Source organism: Anguilla rostrata, chromosome 13 (genome assembly GCF_018555375.3).
Source record: "Anguilla rostrata isolate EN2019 chromosome 13, ASM1855537v3, whole genome shotgun sequence".
NCBI classification, from domain to species: Eukaryota; Metazoa; Chordata; class Actinopteri; order Anguilliformes; family Anguillidae; genus Anguilla; species Anguilla rostrata.
Genome location: NC_057945.1, coordinates 28,066,121 through 28,086,381, shown reverse-complemented (window position 1 = coordinate 28,086,381; position 20,261 = coordinate 28,066,121). Strand labels below are relative to the sequence as shown.

At 41.0% G+C, this 20,261-nt stretch overlaps 2 protein-coding genes across 10 annotated transcripts in view; one reads left to right on the top strand and one right to left on the bottom strand.

Moving 5' to 3' along the window:
• Positions 1 to 3,818: 3,818 nt before the first annotated feature.
• Positions 3,819 to 8,443, bottom strand: LOC135238178 (interactor of HORMAD1 protein 1-like). The gene is made up of 7 exons (XM_064305892.1): positions 8,293 to 8,443; positions 7,866 to 8,025; positions 7,522 to 7,685; positions 7,384 to 7,432; positions 7,156 to 7,243; positions 6,260 to 6,375; positions 3,819 to 5,828 (listed from the first exon to the last, which is right to left on the bottom strand). Exons 1-7 carry the CDS (start codon positions 8,340 to 8,342, stop codon positions 4,899 to 4,901), a joined length of 1,557 nt encoding a protein of 518 aa, XP_064161962.1. The 5' UTR covers positions 8,343 to 8,443; the 3' UTR covers positions 3,819 to 4,898.
• A 6,515-nt stretch (positions 8,444 to 14,958) lies between these two features.
• foxp1b (forkhead box P1b) overlaps positions 14,959 to 20,261 on the top strand; it is a 175,593-nt gene continuing 170,290 nt past the window's right edge. For 5 of the 9 annotated variants that reach the window (XR_010324918.1, XM_064305238.1, XM_064305228.1 and 2 more), the window contains exon 1: positions 14,959 to 15,420. The gene's annotated coding sequence lies outside the window, so the exon portion shown is untranslated. Of the gene's footprint in view, positions 15,421 to 19,367; positions 19,455 to 20,261 lie in introns of all 9 variants that reach the window. The other 4 variants (XM_064305240.1, XM_064305239.1, XM_064305232.1 and 1 more) reach the window with 3 other exon arrangements.

Below are 20,261 nucleotides of genomic sequence, written 5' to 3'. Positions count from 1 at the left end.
ATATGTGGCATATTTAGGTCTCCATGGAACAATGGAAGACCGCTATTCATAGTCATCCAGTAAACTGCTGGATGGCTCTTTTGGTTAAGGCACTATGCTCTGGTGTGTGGACGAGCCCCATGGTCTCAGATCGAATCTGGACTGTGTAAATATCGACTGGTTGGTAGCAGATGTGCAGTTGCCAATTGTGTCAGCCAGGGTATGGGGGGTTCAGTTGAATTGGGGGTCGTGTTTCATTCATAGGGTGGAATTTTTCAGTCTGCTGTCAGTCAAGTTTCAAAATACCATCAAGGACGTTTGATATTCCCTATTCACTTTAATGGGAGCTCCAATGTTTTTCCCTCAACACACGCAGTACAGGCTTACTTCCGGGACTTCACAAGCTTAGGTTAGCTGAAGGCATGTTCGCCTGTCTAGTTAAATATGCATGTCTAATGGCTCAGCCACATATTGGGTGGCAATATTTTTTTTTAAAGGAAATCATCCCATGAGCAACATTAGCAAAGATGATTTGTGGGAGTAAAATCCTGAGACCATTGTCAACTTCATTGTGTTTGGAGGCTTCAACCCCAATCCAAAGACAAGGTCCTTTATTAGGGGCCAAGCACCGAAGGTGCAGGGCACCTATTGTAATCGTTAGTATTATTATACTTTCCGCAATGGGAGTCTATGGCAGCCCATAAAACCCATTGGTGGTTTTTTATGAAATTTGGCACATTGATAAAGGACAGTCCAATGTATCCAGGCATCACATTTGGGGTCAATCCATCCACCTCTGTAGCGCCACCAACAGGCCAAACTTCAAGGTACATTTTTGCTTATAACTTTTGTACCATTTGTCCTAGGATTGTGATCTTTTTTTTCTCCTGAATCCTTGGGTCATGACGATTCCAATGCACCCACGGCCATTAATTTCCCCCATATTGGATTTTCCGCCGTTTTGAATTTTTCGAAAAACCTACTTTTGCAAACTAGTCCTAGATCGTTGATCCGATCACCACCAAATTCGAGACATGTCATCTACAGATGGTGCTGAACAAAATTTATTCACAGAATTTTGATTGACCAAATGATATGGCCACTATGAGCCAATGAATATTGAGGGCATGGCTTTTAACATAAAGGTGTATAAATTCTGAATGGTTTGACCTAACACCACAAAACTTTGTAGGCATATCAGCACCCATAAGAGGAGGCTAACCCTCCATTTTTGGCCCGATCAAACAAAATGGCGCTACAGAGCTCATTTTCTGTTTAGGCATAACCGCTAGGCCGATTTTTTCGAAACTCGGCACGTTGATATAGATCTGATTGATTAGATCTTCCACAAATTAGACTTATTTGAAAAATGCTTCAAATGCTTTCTGCCATGGAAGTCTATGGCAGCCCCTATAACCGACTGGTCGGTTTTTACAAAACTTTGCAGAATGGTAGAGGATTATGTTGTTCACCCTGCGATGCACTGGTGTCTTGTTCAGGGGTTGTTCTGATTGCTTGTCTACCTGGTGCCCCTGTAGTGCTTGGCCCCTTCATTGCTGCTTGAAGCTATATTTTGATTTTATTTCTGCCTGTCCCCATCTTTTTTTATTCGCAAAGCTAGACGTAAACCAAATCCATGACCTATATGACCTAAGTTATACCTTATTAAGTAATGTGTTGATTATTGTGATTGGTAACTCTCTAGCCCAACCCTCAACTCCCAGCCCCATGTTCTACTGTAGTCTTGTTTCCTACTATTCACAACATCTACCCACTGTCACGTGTTTGTAGCCAGTACAGTAACCATTACTTCTCATTATTTCCCTCTACTCTGGACTGCCATGGTCCTTACCTCTAGCCCTACCTGCACATCACTAGCTATCTGCCAAGCTCCACTAAACATGATCCAGGACTTCAAACTTTGTTGTTCTGAAAAGAAACATACCTCCAAGCAACCCTGCTCTAGTACAGTAGCTTATCTGTAATAGCTCATAATCTGCACTTCATTTCTGATCTCAGCTAAGACTCCCCATCTACCAGGCCTTGTGTGTTCTTTTCTACTTTCTTCTCAGTCCACTTACTCCCAAAAATGGAACTCAATTTTACAAAATAACTAAAATTACTAACTACTCAAAAGTTTCCATTCCCCCCCAAACAGCTTTGTATCAAATTTAAAATAAATTAATGATTTATTTTTCAAATCTCCAAAAAGTTTCAACCCTATGTCTCCAATTCCTCGCCCTATTCCTTTCCAAAACCCTTGTCCATCATTTTTTGCATTTCCCTCCCAGTATTCTCCCCGGTTTATCCTCTTCAATCTTGATTCCACTACTCTGTCAAAGTACACTGCTTCTCTATGGTCTGCCCTTGTTATCTCTACACACTCGCTCTCCGGGTCCTCTCATTGCTTCTCAAGACTTCTGCCATCACTTCTATGCAGTGAAGTTATTTCTCCTTTGATCCTTAGGTGTCCTATCAGATTTCAGCTTTTCTCTTGCATCTCTTGCACACATTTTTATCATCTGAAACCTCTCTAAATCTGGCTCACTTTTTCCCTTCTCATTCATCCCTCCATCTCTTCTATCAATTTTATCACTTCCTACACCTTCTTTTGCCATTTGCTGGAAAAAAATAGGGGTCACTCTGGACTCTGACTCATCCTAATGGCTTTTTATCAGATCTCATTACATTCTCTCCCCTAAAAATCTTAGAACAATCATTTAACCCACTTTCTAATATTAATGGAACACATGTATCTTTCACAGTGTATGTTTCACTGTGGATCATTAATTGAGTAACCAAAGATCCATTTTTTCCAGCATTACAGGTTCTACATATTACTTTAGGCTAGTATTGTCTTCAATTTATATCTGGTTAATTGTTAATTAAATAGTTAATTAAACTGATGTTTTAGTCCAGATTCATTTTGATATTGTATTTGCTATTGTAATTGATATAATACATTTGATTATCATCACGGATAATAGCATCTGTTAAATGGTGTAATAGCGGTGATGATGATTAGAATGTGTTCAATAAATCCTTCAGTAAATTAAATGGAATTCTGCTACAAAGCTTGATAAAGCCTGTAGAAAATTGATTTAGATTGAGATGAAGAACCGAGTCACTAAGATCTCACACCATGGAAAATATTTAATCATTTAAGGGAACTGTAACATTGATAGAAAATCATCACCAGTACAAACAGCATGTATTATCTTAAGTGATCAGGGAATAGCATTTTTCAAGTTATAGCTTATTTTACATTCAATATCCATCCATTATCTATACCCGCTTATCCTGGGCAGGGTTGCAGGGGGTGCTCGAGCCTATCCCAGCATGCACTGGGTGAGAGGCAGGAATACACCCTGGACAGGCCGCCAATCTATCGTAGGGCACAAACAGCATTCACTTACACTCAAACCAATGGGAAATTTAGAGTCTGCAATTAGCCTATCAGCATGTCTTTGGACTGTGGGAGGAAACCAGAGTACCTGGAGGAAACTCATGCGGACTCCACTCAGAAAAGGCCCTGGCCGGATTCAAACCCATGACCTTCTTGCTGTGAGGCGACAGTGCTACTTCTATAAAATACATTTTTTTAATTATATTTGACCCATGATTTTGTGATTATGTTGTGTTGTGCCTTGATGTCATCAGTAATTGCCTTACACAATCTAGAGACAGTAAGAAAAAACAAAGAAAACGTAAACACTGTTGACATGAAAAACAACTTCATCATTCGTTATATAGTGTATGTGGTTGGTTAAGCAACACAAGTGTATTATTTGTTCAGCCAATGAAAGCAAATTGAATAGAGAGAGAGAGAGAGAGAGAGATGAGAATATGTGTAAGTTTTATTGATCGTGAAATCAAGGAACAAATGCCACAAAGAGAGATACAAATTCATGGGACACTACTGCAAACACAAAGGCAAAAACACAAGTTTTTGAAAAAGAAGAAATTCCTCTGAAAAAAACTGTCTGCATGTCTGGAATTCTGACTAAACTGCACAAGGGTAGACTAAGAATTCTGGGACTTCCTACAGTAATGCACTCACAGATTTGCATTGTTGCAAGAAGCACATTGCCTTTAAAACTTTTTAAGAAGAGGAAAGCAATTACGTACCATTAGATAAAAAGTCTTTTATCAGCCTTCAAGGAGACAGATGGCAATGGTGCATTTCTGTGGCTAAAAATGGTAGAAGAAGCTTGTACTGATGTTAATTACTACAGTATATAGAGTGAGAATAGCAGCACTGCATCAATGTGGCAGATTGACAGATGTTGGTCAGTCAGTACTTTTGGCAGTTGGACTTGCATTGGGTTTTTTAAAGTATTAAAGTATTTTTTATAGTATTTTTAAGTGGGTTATGCAAATTATTTAAAGGGGTTCCAGCACTTTTGGTAAACTAGCCTTTTTTTGTTCTGATGTATAAGTAATGTGTAAAGGTTCCATACATTTTACAGTTCTAAATATTATATAAACCAATTTTTGTTTTGTTAAACATACAATCTCTGGAATTAAACATTATACAGCAAGTAATGGAAGGCTTGTATATGAAAGCAAATTGCCACAATAACAGTGCACAACATCTATTAGGAGCTACAACAACAGCTACAGTACCACAGGGTTGTGAGGCTCCAGTCCTGGTAGGCTGCAGCGTTTTCTGGTTTTTGTCGAGTTTCAGCTCTTAAGTTATTCATTTAAGACACTGATTACCTAAAGAGGCCATGCAACTTGTTCCAATGCCTGAACTGATTGCTGATTGAAAGAAAAAATTGGGAAAACCCTTCAGACGCTGCAGTCCTCCAGGACATGAGTTTGACACTCCTGACCAACAGTAACGAGGCATGAACTAGTCCTACTCAAATGATGGCTTTTTCAGAAACACCTCAGCATTCTTAAAGATGGTGTGTCTAGTCAGAATCATCGCAGAAATCAAACAGCTGCCAGAACCCCTGCTGCGTGATCCCAGTCTCGGCCTCAGAGATGGGTATCGCCCGTGATGCTGTGGTGGTCTCGCACCTGGAGACAAACTGTGTGCTGCTGCTGTCCTGGGACCAGCCGGCGCAGGGGTTGTAGAGCACCTCTGCGTTCTCGGACATGTGATTGGCTGGACTCTGGCAGGAAGTGGGGGCGGGCATTATCTCCCTACCCCTGTTGCCGTTGCCCTGCCCCCCACATGGCGGCAGTGCCTTCCTCCTCCTCTTGGGCACCCGTGTTCTCTGCCCTCTCTGGACGGCCCCCCTCGGCCTGCCAGCTTGCTTAGGGACTCGGCCAGTGCGGTGGATGCCCCCGTCCTCCTGGGTCAGGAGCCCGAGGTTCTCCAGTGTGGCGCCGGGCAGGCTGCGGGCAACTTCTACTTCTCGTGCCCACGTGCCGGCTGCACCGTTCCGGACCCCCGGCGGGCGAGTGGTGGCAGAGCAGGTACGGTACAGCTTCTGCCCATGCGTCTCGCACGTTATGTCGGCCAGAGCCTCAGTGTGGGCACCAGCCCGCAGGTTAGGTTCGCTGGTTGGGCTGGGTTCCTGCTCAATGGGCTGCAGTGGCCCCAGGACTCTGACTTCTCCCTGAGGCAGCGGTGCCGGCCCGGTGCCCAGCTGCAGGCTCTGGAAGTACCGCGTCTCCTCGCTGACCAGGCAGAGCCTCTCCCAGGGGCAGGGCGACGTCTGCACGCCGCTGTCCGCCACGGGGGCCGATGGCGGCTGGGTGGAGGCCAGAGCCTGCAGCGAGGAGAGGATCTCTCCCATCATGTACTGCTCCCTGGCCTGCTCAGTCCTCAAGCTCTCCACCTCCCCCTGGAGGCTGTGCACGCATGTAGCCAGAGTGGCCACCTCTGAAACCATCTGAGACACAGCACACAGAAACAGCTCATGTCAGTGGTAAAACTGCCTGAGATATCATAGACTTCTCCCCAATGATGTCACTTCCTGCAGCATTGCGGCATCTCCCCTTCTTCATTCTTCATCATCTCTTGGGGAAGTTTCTCACCACTCTCATCTTAGTCTGTATCACAGAATTATCCATGGAAGGCTAATTTTCTTGCCCCATTCTACCAGACTGAACTACAAGAATTAGCATAAGTTTCAAGCCATGTTATTAAAATTTACCTGAATATTATCTCTTTAGACTAATCAAAAATTTAAAACACATCCAAGTGTGCTCTTAAGTGTACTTTCTCATATATAGGGGTGCCCCTAAGTGCACTCTCTCATATCTAAGGGTGCTCCAATATGCGCTGCAAATGTGAAGGTGCTTATTATTTTGCCCTGCTCACCTTGGACTCCCTGTCCTCCATATCTCGTAGGGCCTCTAAATGGCAGCTGAGCTTGTCCAGCACTGCCTCCAACTGCACCGTGAAGCCTTCTTGTATGCTGCCCACAGCACCCTGAACTGAAAGTAAAATGAAATGACATCATTCAAACCCCCCGTATTTAACCTTCACTATCTGTAATTACCCAGTACAGCTAGGTTACTTCCTGTTTTTATTCAAACAGTAGTATTGATTTCAAGTTTGGACCATGTATCAAACATGATAACAAGAAACTGCCAAATGCAAAGTGCATTTCCTGCTCAGTCTCCTCTAGTGATAAGATTGTGTTGAATACCTCTGCCTCTGCACTGTAAACTTTAATCCAAAAAAAAATGTAATGGCTTTAACTAAAAAGAATATTAAGAATTAAAACAAAAACAATTCTGCAAATAAAATTATATAGATTCATATTTTTATGCACATTTTTATTATACTTTTGTAACACAAATTTAATTTAAACAAACTGCATTTGGAACAGTTCTACTACCATTTTAAAATCACCCAGAGGGATGCACAGACCAGTATATTCATTTAATCTTCACAGGCAGTCTTGGTCCACAGGCAGCACCCTCTAGTGCTCATACTGTGTAATAAAGTATGACAGTGATAAACAATGCCACTGTTTTGTTATTGCTGTTTTGGATGCTGCTGCAACAGATAGCACATTAAACTGGGCTTATCTCCTGCCCTCTTAAGATTACAATTTGAACAAGTCCGAATGATAATCATAACTGAAACATACATTAAGACCCTCAAGTGCATTATCCCTGTGGGTCACAAAAACATTTTTCAAACTGTGGCAATTCAAACAACTACTGTATCAACATGTGTTGCATTACAGTTCAGACAATACCACTTACGTGTTTTTGTGAAACCATCCAAGGCTTCCACCACAACTCTTTTAGTAGAATCTGTGTTTTCATCCATGCTGCGTAAAGAATTCTTCATCTGAAACAAACAAACATTCTCATCATCAACATTCTAAAGTTTTTCGTGGACTTCAAAAGTTTCATGAAAATCAAAAGGTTTGATTTTATAAAACAGTAAGTGGAAGTTGGTTTTCTTTCCATGCCAGTTATGCATCTTACATTGTCCATGCATTCCTTGAGTTGTGACAATTCACTCACCAGCATCTCACTGAAAGACAGAAAGATATTACACCTTGCACATGCATTGCACACTTCTGGATGCCAATTAATATATTCATGTTTAAAAATAACAGTTACCTTTCGGTCTTCTCTTTTGCTTTTTTCTTCTCCTCCTCAAACTGCTCCAGGATTCCTTTGGTTTTGCTGCTTGTATAATTCGGCATCTTGCTTTTGTCCTTCGAATCTCCACCGAACAGGTAAGGCTTGGTGTGGTAGTTTGTTGAAACTTTGGGCTCATTTACCTAAAATATCAAACTCATTTTCCAGCTGCATACTCACACAACATCATAATCATTTTTTTTTTTTTTTTTTTCCATTTTCTCCAGGATAGAAAGTCAGCGCCTGTGTAAGCTTGGCTTGAGGGCTGGAGTGTGAAAAGTTCGCGATTGCGAAGCAGGGTTTGGTATAGGACTATGATGTACCTCCTGAGAGTTTTGCTGGGAGTTCTTGGACGGTAGACTCATTTCCTGGGACAGGCCTATTTCATCTGTCCAGAACTTGGACCCAAACAGAAACTGGGAGTCGGTCAGGCCGCTGGAGTAATCGCTGGTGGCACCACTTCGGCCGGAGGACTTACTCCCTCTATGAAATTTATTTTCACGAAAACTCTGAGAATGACTAAGTATGCATAGATCAGCATTAGGCCGACATAACCTCAACAAAAATAACTGGAACTTTAGCAGCTGGTTAAGACACAAAGACATAATATTGCTCATCATGAAATGTATTTAATGAATTTATATTTTAAAAAGTTATTTCCCTTCGGAACATATTTAATTACAACCAAAAATACGGCTAACTGCAGCATCAAGTCAGGCTGGTTTCGTTGATGATCTTTCATGTACTCACCCATTCGATATATTTAAAATCTCCTTAATATTCCATACGTTGGTATACATGCTTCTATAAAATAAACACTGTTGATTAATTCGCTGCGTTGATAAGTTTTGTTTATATTTTGCTGGATGCAGGACGGATAAACAGCAAACATTCAGCACGCAGTGGCTAAAGCCCAAGCACAGATGCGACCGTCGAAACAAGAGAAGGGACAACGGCCAGATTGCTAACCGGTTGCCACACCGACGAAAGTCTGACTGTGTTATCTAGCTACGGCACTATTTAATGTTTACCACTATGAGATGTTAGCTAGTTGGACGTTTCAATTTAAATAATTCGCAATTAGTAGTTGTTGTTATTGATACTTTAACATTTTGATCAATGCTATTTTGGTAGCAAACGTTACCTAGCCAGCTAGCTACAAAGTCACTGAGTTGATTCTGGATGAGTGTTAGCTGGCACAGACGTTACTTAAACTAAACGTCCCCTTACACGTGCAAGCTGCCAGAGCCGCACTAACCACTCAACGATCCCGCACGCGGACAAATATCACTATGGACATAGCCTCACTGCAAACACACAGTCCAACAACGTTGTGGCAATGTCTCCGTGTTTGCTGTGCTGTATGGTATTTTTATTTTGTAAACAGGATAAAAAATACTGCTTCTTAGAAAAAATAAAACTTTTGGGACTTTTCAGAAATATGCCTACTACAGTAAAGACAGCGATTATCTGTGACTAGCATACCTACTACCCTGGTCACCGCCTCAGTCCTACCTATGTTTAACTCTGACAAACCTTTCATTTTAGATATGATACTAGCAATGTAGGCCTTGGGGGAACGCTATTACAGAAAATGGTGGCATACTTCAATTGAGTGCTCAGCAAAAAGGAGTGCAGCGATTGTATTACCAGGTGGGAGCTGTTGGCAGTGGTAGCAGCAGAACAGTATTTCAAAGCGTATCTACAGGGCCGTGAGTTTAAGGTAAGCATAGGCTGCACTGCAATGGCTGTTGAGGTTTAAAGAGCTGGAGGGGCAGATAGCTGCCTGGTGTTCGCTATTACAAAACTTTCACTTACCTTTGAGCAATGCCCAGGTAAGAAGCACAACAATGCTGTTAGACTGTCATGCCACCCCTGTGCCAGTAGTCAGAGTGCGGAGCAGAGAGAGGATCGGAGGAGAGAAAAGGATACTGCCCCTGAGCCCGAGACCTCCCCCGAGCCCAAACCTGCCCCTGAGCCTGAGACTGCCCTCAAACAGGTAGCTGTGGCCTGCTCAGCTTCTGCAGGCTCAGAGAGAGGACCCGGAATGGGTCTGTGCTATAGTGGGTGCAGGAGGGTTGGCGGCCTGTTGTGTCTTGCCTGTCTGTTTTCTCTACAGGGGTGAAGGAGTTGTTGGGCCAATGGGTCTGCCTGACACTGCACCAGGGCCTGCTGTACAGGAAGTGGAGGGACTCTAGGGCGGGCACCGACTGGCTCCAGTTAGTGGTGCAGCGGTGCCTCCAGTCCAGAGTGCTGCAGTGTGTTCATGGGCAACCCGGGGTCGGCGGAGTGATGGGCTAGTTGAGTGGTGTAACGGCACAGTAGCCACCCAGTGGAAGCTGCTCACCACTCAACCATCAGCGCGACTGGGACCTGCACCTGCCAGGTGTAGGAGTCTACAAGCTGCACACAGGCAGCCTTGCTGTGTGGGCGGGAACTGAGAATGCCCATGGACCTGGTGTTCGACCAGCCACCCGATACCGACCTGCCCATCACACCAGGCCCAGAGTGCGTCCTCCAGATCTCGGACGGCCTGGACTGCACCCCTCCAGCAGGCCAGAGAGCACCTGAGCAGTGTAGGAGTGCAGCAGAAGAGAAGTTATGACCTGTACTGCTCCATCTGGGTGTTTCAGCCTGGGTACCCAGTCTGGGTTTATATCCCCCACCGACTGAAGGGCCAGTCACTGAAGCTGCTCCTCCAGCAGCTGGCCAACATGGTGTATCAAGTCTGTCTGCAGTTTACCGGCTGGAGGTGATCGCCTGGATCCGTACAGGGGGGCAATCGCTGCTCCCAAGAAGCAGTCAGCAGCCCTTGCACCCCAGCGGCAGCAGCAGCCTATAGTCGCCGCCCCCCAGCAGCAGCCCACGGCCGTCAGCGCTGCCCAACAGCAGCCATGACTGCCGATTGCTGCACCGCAGTGACAATCCGCAGTGATTGTCCCTCAGCAGCAGTCAGCAGTTACCACAAATGGGGTCACAGAATGGCTTGATGAGGATGAAAATGTTTTAGATGTTCTGGTGGCTTGTGGTGGCCCAACACCTTACTTAGAAACTTTATGTTGGTTTTTCCTTTAATTTGTCACCCTTCTGTATATGTACAAAGTAAGATGTTGGGCCACCACAAGCCGCCAGAACAGCTTCAGTGCACCTTGGCATAGTCTCTGGAACTCTACTGGAGGTATGGAACAGCATTCTTCCAACATATATTCCCTCATTAAGTGTTCAACTGGGTTGAGATCTGGTGACTGCAAAGAGTATAGCATATGAATAATATCATTTTCATACTCATCAAACCATTCAGTGACCCCTCGTGCCCTGTGGATGGGGGCATTGCCATCCTGGAAGAGACCACTCCCATCAGGATATAAATGTTTCATCATAGGATAAAGGTGATCACTCAGAACAACTCTGTATTGCTTTGCAGTGAGCCTTCCCTTTAAAGGGACAAGTGGACCCAAACCATGCCAGGAAAATGTCCCCCACCTCATAGCCACCGGACCCCCTCACTGCAGGGGTCAAGCATTCAGGCCTGAACCGTTCTCTTGACACATGCACTAGAATATGGTGAAGGGTGACTCATTTCAGTTTTTTTTCCATATCTCTGCAGACCAATGCCTATGGTTTTTGCACCACTGATCTCTCAAATGTACATTTGTTTTGTAATGAGGGATTTTTGCACTGCAACCCTACTATAATATCCCTCTCAACGTAGTTGTCAATGGACTATTCTTGCTGACGCAGTCTAATCATGTCCTGTATTGACATTCTCAGTCACCTGAGGAAGAGTTGCTCTTCTGTTTTTCCTTACATATTGCACTAATGCATAAGCATTGCAGTCATCGAATCTGCGCTTTCGACCACAATTTCCAACCCTATTTACTGATCTTGTCTTTCCCATTGATCTAAATGCAGATGTCACTTTAGTCCCTGTTCCTATTGAAACACTATCCAGTTGAGCAGTCTTTGTGACCAAAGCGCCTGTCATCCGTGCCCATTCTGAACCCCTAATGAACCTTCTGTCACTTAGATCTTTTCCTCTTGCCATCTTGATCCAAAATCTAGGTCAACTGGGCCTGCTCAAAATTTTTAGAAATGCCACAGAGCATGATATGATGTTAATTGTATCACGCAGTACACCTGTATGGAGGTAATGGTAAATGGACTGCATTTATATAGCGCTTTTATCCAAAGCGCTTTACAATTGATGCCTCTCATTCGCCAGAGCATTTGGGGGTTAGGTGTCTTGCTCAAGGACACTTCGACATGCCCAGCGCGGGGTTTGAACCGGCAACCCTCCGACTGCCAGACAATCGGTCTTACCTCCTGAGCTATGTCGCCCCATATGCAGAGGTATCTGCATTTATGTTTCTCCACTCATTTATTCAGGTTTTTCCTTTAAATTGTCACTCGTCTATATATATATATATATATATATATATATATATATATATATATATATATATATATATATATATATATATATATATATATATATATATATATATATATATATACATTTTAATGGATCTTCAAACACATACACACACTTCATATATATATGAAGATCTATTAAAATGTATACAGTTAAATTCTTTTCTGTTGCATTTTTGATGATGCATAACATAGAGGGTTAATTTACGAGAACACAGCAATCTAGTTTCATTGTTCTTCCATAGCTCACTTTGCCCACAGCAGCAGGGGAGGATATCATTTGAAAGCCATCCCTTCGGAATTAGACAGTAGATTCTTTTCATTTGCTTAATTACCTAATTAACAGAAAGCTAATTACATTGTTGTGTGCATGAGTGCATATGGAGAGGGTGTTACATAACTGATAGTAATCCTCAATTAATTTATTTTAAAAGAAAGCAGGCTTTATCAAACCACGGCCTAATCCACAGAGCATCCATAATGTCATACCTACAAGATGTCAAAAACAATTCAGACAAAAAATATATTTGTGTCAACCTCTATTGAGCAAACTAGGCCTATACAAATACAGATAAGCCAGATGACTATTAAGTGGTTGACTTTGTAATTACATTTAATTGTCTTTAGATGGGTTAGCAGTTTGAATAAATATCACAAGAGGAAACAAGCTTGTAGAGAAAGATTTTTTATATTATAGTTAATATGACATTGTGCTGATGTTATTACAAAAGTCATATGGTATTTATCATATGCTTTGTTAAATTAAAAATAGAAAGTTTTCCTTTTTTTTTTTTAAACCATGTGTACATTTCTTTATGAAATAGCAAACTCATCTTATCTGATTGAACCTATTTGTTTTTTGTTTTTCCCACCCCTTCACCTTCTGATCTTATCTGAGATACACATAGGCTTCTTTTCCATGAATACTTGGCTGTCATACACCTACTTTAAAGTAACTATTATTTCAGAATACCAGGAAAACTGACAGAAGAGGAGTAGGCCCCACCTTTCATAGTGAGCCATACTTCAGGAAAAAGGGCTAAAATAATTTCTCGAGTTGATTTCAGGTGCCCTGAGCTGGGGGCCATACTGTTATTAATATGGTTCTACCGTTGCTTGGAGCTGCACACCATAGATTTCATCGTTAACGTTTTATGATGGGAATATGGGACAGTAAGCCTCCTTAGAACCAGATGTCCCCACAGGTACAGTGGTAATAGACTCTTCTGAGAGGCAATGGATTATGGGTAAAGTAATTTTAGTTTTTGTACTTTTTGTCCTCAGGTTATTTTCACCAATACTTGTATATTATCTTAATTAAAATATAAATTTTAAAATAAACCTTTGCAACATTTTGGAGTATTTATTTACATTCAAAACATTATACTAAAAGATAATGTCTGTAGAAAGAACTGATTGTTCATGAGAATGGTGGTGCTGGTTAAAAGGAGTACATGTTGAGATTGTGCGAAGTTGAGTATTCTTGATGTTTTGTGGTTCATGGTGGTCATTATATTATATGCAGTGGTAACACATTTTGTTTCATTTGGCATTTCACCATGTCGTTAAATATGTGGAAAAAGGAACTATTCTACCTCTGTACATGTATTTCCTCTTAGACATGTGCTCTTCAAACTAATATGTATTTTGTGGACTGTGGCAGATACAATAGTTTTTGTTTCTTAACAATAGACGTCAAGTATAAATTGAGATTGCACATGAAAAAATAATGACTACATATTGTACAGCACTCATTTAACACTGATAGAACCTCCTCACACTGATGAAAGAATGTTTGATGACGGTTTACCTTTTGTTTTGTAAATTATTTTTTAAATGATCAAATATTTGTATTATAGAATCATCTGAATCCTATTTGTAGTGCTTGAAATGAGAGTTTTTAAATACATTAGACCGTGCATGCTGATATTCTATCCTGTTGTAATTTTCACGAGGAATTTCGTTGAGATCCAACCTATTAATAACATTTTACCCTTCTGTTGTTCATCCGCTCTTGTTTAATTTTTGTCAGAGGGTGGCGCTCTATAACCAACTAATAACACTTTATTGCCAGTGGAAAGTGTAGAACTCGCTATACAGTAGCTATTCACTGATGTAGCCATGATATATTTACCGTCGTTTATAATTAAATGAACTGTGCTTTTCAGACCTTGATCAAGGACAGTAAGACTTAAAATATTTTACTTCAGCTTTAGATTAATGTTGCCTTCTACGAGTGTTAATCGGACTACTGAACCGACCAGCTATCATTCTCCTCTTTAGGAGAAAATGGGTGAATTTGTAATTACGGTCATAATGACTCCACACCTACAAAGTGTAACCTATCCTTCGTTGATATAAGCGAAATGATCTTTTCCAGGAAAGACGACAGTTTTTAACGTGACAGTGGGCCTTTTATCGTCAGGGGAAACAATATGCCAAACAAATATGATTTTGAGTCAAGAAAATGTTTGCTGAATTCCTAATATTGCTTCCAAAATACTGAGTTATATTATTTTTGATGCATAACATTAACAGAAGCCAAAATGTTGCATCAATACCCCCGAGGTTAAAACAAGAGGAAACTTGTGTTACATTAGTATATACGCTCCGATCCGCTGACGACTGCACCCACGATATAAACAGACGAATGTCGGGTGTTAATGGCTGCAAAGGCAACCACAAAAATCTTTGATTTCTTCGCCGAGAGGTTCTGGAAAATATAGTTTCCATAAAAGCGACAAAATAAATGACATTCAATACCCACGACCAACACTTTCTTCCACTTCCTTGCACATGGGTTTGTCCTTCTATTGAACTTTCACCTCCCGAACTTGCCTCCTTTCATTGGACAAAGTGCAGAAAAAAGGGAAAGAAAGCTCCTTTCGCTTCGATTGTAATTAGCTAGCTAGCTAGCTTACACACACTTTCACTTTGTGACAATAGCTTTTCTCAAATGTCGACCCTTTCCCCTCAAAGAAACACATCTATGATCGCGTCTTGCACCTAAAGACTGTTGTCAGTCTATTTCCCCTTCTACTTTTTTCCTTCTAGATATTCAATGAAGATCTGCAATGAATGTTGTTTACCCAGCAGGTGGATATGACGTCACGGACTTGGAACATCAAAAAATAACAACATCCAAATCCGCGATTCCCCTTTTCTTTCAAGGCGCATTAAAATGTAATAACACCACAAGGAGCTCGCCTTCATATTCGAGACAGAAGGTGGTGTGAAACTGTAGATTCTCTCCCTGAAACGGTGCTTTTCGTGTATCTTTCAGAGATTCCTTGTTGCAGTGAAAGTTAGTCCCCAAAGCGGAGTAATATTGTTAGTATTTACAGTGTGGTTGTTGCATGCTTTCTTGATATACAAGATCGCATGTGTAGTTGATTATTTCAAGCAGCGAAATTTGTCTTCTACGGTGATCAACCGTTTTCGCATTCGGTAAGTTGATGATCCTCTGTTGATCGCTTTTGTGATATTTTTTCTCTTGTTGTTTTAGCGCATGCACATGGAGTTTGTCTTTGTTTTCCCTCTGTTTTGTGGTTATTGTTTTAATGGCGAAATAAACAAACAACAACAAAAATTTAACATGAGGCAGGGATGGCTGCTGAATATCTTGTCCGATGAGCTAAGGCGCAATGTTTTATTTGTACGGGTCAATGACGGCACAACAACAGACACCGCGTCTCCTACTTTTTTGGAAGTTAGCAAGTTGTTGCACTATTTTCTCTTCATTGTGAAACCCCTAGCTGATGCTCATAAAAAAGAAGAAAAAAAAAAACATCCAAGGCAAGTAACTAGGAAGTGAAATTAGCACTTGTGAAAACCCATCTATTAGACAGACATTACTGAAACTGTCGAACTTTATAAAGGCATAGTCTATCCGACGAAGAATGGAAGTTTAAGCGCCGTGATTTACTTTTGGACCGAAACAAGGGACCATGGGGCTTTCTCCCCCACGTGTTACCTTTTAAACCACAAACATTGCTCCTGATGCGCAGATATTGCGCTGCAACACTAACGGCAATCTTTAACCTGTATGTTTTAGTTATGTTAAATGTTGTATAGGCTAATTATGTTTAATAATTTTTTTAAAAAAACGCCACGTGCATTATTTATATCGTTGCCTTTGCAACTACACATACGCAGCATAGGCTGCAGCATGTTGTCCTATACCTGGAAGCCCATGTCCGTCTCCTCAGAATTTACTCAAATTTTGTTGAAGTAGAAAAAGTTAAAGGCAGCAGTAGGAGAAAATTTCGTTTTTTTCACAACCGGCGGTCAGGGTGCAAGAAATGTATTGAATTGCGGGATGGCTGCTTGTTCCTGAATAAGTTAACTGTGCTCTTTAGTTGATAGCAGCGTAGTATTTAGGAAAAAGGAAAATAACATAATACTATATTTACCGGTGTTTACGGTTCTTAATAGTGTAATTATGTTTATTAGTTTTATTAGTCTGTTGATAGGATGTTCATCTGTGTTGTCAAAATTGATTTTAAAAAGTTGCCTATTGCATTTATGTGTACGACATGTTTGTCATGAAGCTTCCAAATATGTTTCGGCATGAATCTCAGGCTTCATGTATCTCGAAGAGACTGTAACCTAGTAGCCGACAGCTAAAGCGCTGTTTGTCCCATCCGCATATGTTTATAAAGTTACGTCAACATCGAAAGCCGAATGCCTTAAGCGCCACAGTCATCGTTTTAAAATAATTAAAATCAATACCTTTTTGTAAATGGTAAAATAAAGAGAATCAGCCAATCACGGGGCTGCTAAGAGACTACTTAATCGTATGTTGTGTTCCCGAACAATTAGGCCTAAAAACTTTAAGGTAGCTTGCTTAGTTGGTATGGCACAGTGAACCAATTTACTTTCACATTCTAAGAGAACTGTCTAATTCTTATGTTGTCCCGTTTACTTCCATTATTGTTTTAATACAGCACAAAAAGTGATTTTAAACAAAACAATTACTGACATTTTTTGTTGGGCCTCTGAAAGTCAAAACCATTTAAAAATGGAAGAAAGTGCAAACCAGAATTTCTGTGTATTTTAAGGATCAGTGAAACAATGGCAATTATGCATTCCAAGCAAAGGCATAGCTTGTTAGCAAATAAACAAAAAATAAAATGGATAGGTATGCTTATGTCAAGTTATTTGACATGTATTTTAAATGAAAATATAGCCTACCTATACTGCTTGGCCAAATTTATCCTTTGTTAAGCAGACAATTTTTTTTTGTTGTCATGTACAGCTCATTATCATTCCAGGTCCTCCAACTGGCAGTGTAATCCTGAACAATGATGATAAACACAATAGTTGAGTAATTATAATTGTCATTATTGTGAACACCCCTTTGCAAATGGAGATGAAAAGCAGAATGTGTCGCATAAAACTAGAAAATTGATAAGGCCATTCAAAGACATTTGTTTATTTGTTTGCATAATCAGTAGTTAAAACAGTGCACACACATTAGACATAGCCTAATACAAATTTGCCATTTTCTTTATTGTGCACAAGCGGGTAAGAATTATTATTATTACAATTTTATTTTTTTGGAGGGGAGGGAAGGTTCAGTTAAAAAAACAAAAACATTTGCTACATCCTTTATGGTTGAAGGAAAACAACAGAAACATACCTTAACTGTTAAATATTAATTTCTTCAAAGATAAACAAAGAACTGCGATGAATCTTCTCCTGGCAGCCCTGGCTTTGAAACCCGTGCTGCAAAATAAAAGGCGGCTACGACTTTAACATCTCACGCTGGCAGAACTCCCCTCTCCTTGGTCTTTGGATTAGTCATTGTCTGAGAAAAAAACACTTTTTTGTAGGAGAAGTAAAGTAAACAGCCTCCAACAAGCGAACCTTGACAACCCAGATTAAGGAAAACATTGGAGATCAAACAGTGCTGCTGCTGGGCTGTTGTCGTGAGCTGCCTGAGAGAGGACTGCAGACTATTTGAACAGGCACTGGGGTTTGTGTGCTCACTTATGCAGAAATGGACCATCGCAAATGCTGACCCAGGTTTAAAAGCAAGGGTGAACTTTCTTTGAAACTTTCCAGCCCCGCCGTTTAACACAGCCAGTGCCTCGGCAGACCTCTCCTCTCACGGCTGACTCCTTAACACATGGCAGGCTTGACAGGAGGTTCGGTAGCCTGGGCCTTGTTTTCTGTCTGTACTCAGGCAGACAGACAGTGTTGCTTTTTCCACCTACAGGGCAAGAGCAACGTTTTTGTCTGTTTCTTTCTTTTCTGAGCACATGTTCAGGGTACAGAGTGATGGCTAAGGGGTAAACAATTGTCTGGTCCTTTTGTGTGCAGTTGAGCAAACATGGTTGCAATGGGTAAATTTCAAACATTTTCATAATTGGGTAACATTCTGAATGGGTCTTGGACATTGGCTTTTCTTTGTGTCAGCCCCTGAATTTCATTGTCACTCTTAGGTATTAGAATTTGCCCCAGTGTGCATCTCAAACACCCCTATAGATGCGTGGCTAAGCTGAGGGATCCTTAATCCTGCTAGTGAAAATTGAAACGGCTAGGAAGTTATCAGTCAGCTTTTGTCGGTTTGTCGGAAGACAGCTTGGGAGCAGAGGCACCCCAAAAGTAGACGTGAGCTGCTCCAAATACAGCAGCTTCCTCATTCATCTGAGCAATCAGCGTTCGCTGGACACACTGAAATGCCCTTACACTCCAGACCTGGAGTTAGGCTGTGTGCTTTTGACAGCAATTGGAAGATAAGACAAGTTATTTTTGTCCATAAGTGGGCATGAACATTTACTCTTAACAGGATTATGTGTGTACTAGGATTAGTGTTTGAAGGTACATTCTGGACTCTGGACTACTTTCCTCACTGTTTAGGGTTTGCGGTAACGATGGTTATATTGACAACTGTTTTACCACAAAGTGAAGCTGCAAGCATGCCACACTCAGCTCCCTGATATAAACCTGTATCTCTGTGCTGTGATCACTCCATTTCTAAAGTAGTTATGACCCTGCTGTCTTTAAAGATGTATCCAAAAGAGATGGATGGGTCTTGATAATTCAGTTGTACATAAATATATGTGTGTACAAATATTATAAAATCAAGTAAAGGTGGTCCTTGCTGATATATTTGTGTTTATACACCTGTGAACTTTGATTTTTATAAACGCATACACAGAACATATATACATACTATTTATTTGTGTGTGTGTGTTTTAAAAAATAAAGAAATAAGTAAACAAATAAATATATATAAGTACACACATTTCTTTAAAAAAGCTTTTTATAATTTTTTTTCCCCAAGTATGAGGTGTCAACATCCATAGTATGATAACATTAGAACTGGTGACTACAGGAAGCAGACTGTTTGAGCAGAGTGAAGGCTGCCGTTTCCCCTTTTCCTGCAGTGTGTTGAAAGCAGCTGTTCTCTCTGCCGTTCGCTAGCATACTGAGCCGTGGAGACAGGTGATTGGTCAGGGAGTGGACAGCTTCAGGTGAGGAAGGTGATGTTCTCTGGTCTCCATGGAAACCATACATACTCAGAACAGTCATTAACTAATTTGACCATAAATCATGGTCTTGCTCCCATCCCTCTCTCTCTCTTTCTCTTCTCTCTCTCTCTCTCTCTCTCTCTCTCTCTCTGTTTATCAAATTGATAGAGAATGAAGTAGTCTCAAAGGCATCAGGCCAAAAAAGGTGTCATTACATTTACTAAACCTCTCATTGCCTTTGTATAACACACTTCATATCCCTGTTTCACACTCTGTACATGTATCCAAGTATATTTTAGATGGTTTCTCAACACTGGCACGAGTGATAAGAATTGTAATCATGACTGTTTATTTTTGTTCCTTTCTGCATTTATTTAATCCAGGCCTAGGTGAGGTTCAAATTGACATAATTATGTTTTATTAATTTTGGGATTCTGATAATGATCACTTTCTGAGCATTCTTTGATCAAACTGAAGATGGTTGATGCAAGATATCAATTAATCGTGCATTTTATGTTTTTCCATGACAGAATTAATTAATTACTTCCAATGAAGAAAAAGTGTATTTTCTTCACAGAACAAAAAAAAAGAAATTAAAAGGGTTTGGTCATATTGGTCCCAATGAAAAGAAGCGAAAGGGAAAGGAGCATATTCATGCAGGACGGTCATTCGGAGAGTAGAACATGGCTACCTTCAAAATAGTCCACTGCCGAATTTCAGACCACAAGAAACTGCAGGAGGCCACGGTCTCCAGTTTCATAACTAAATGAGATGCAGCACAAGGGCCTCTAGAGGCTGCTACAGTTGGTG

Bases quoted from the DNA above. Each gene is read 5' to 3' on its own strand.
- LOC135238178 (XM_064305892.1), bottom strand. From the start codon at position 8,342: ATGTATACCAACGTATGGAATATTAAGGAGATTTTAAATATATCGAAT. The intron at 6,376-7,155 runs GTAAGTGGTATT...TTTTACTTTCAG, and splicing joins GGATGGTTTCACAAAAACAC to TTCAGGGTGCTGTGGGCAGC. The intron at 5,829-6,259 runs GTGAGCAGGGCA...GCTGTGTCTCAG, and splicing joins TGGAGGACAGGGAGTCCAAG to ATGGTTTCAGAGGTGGCCAC.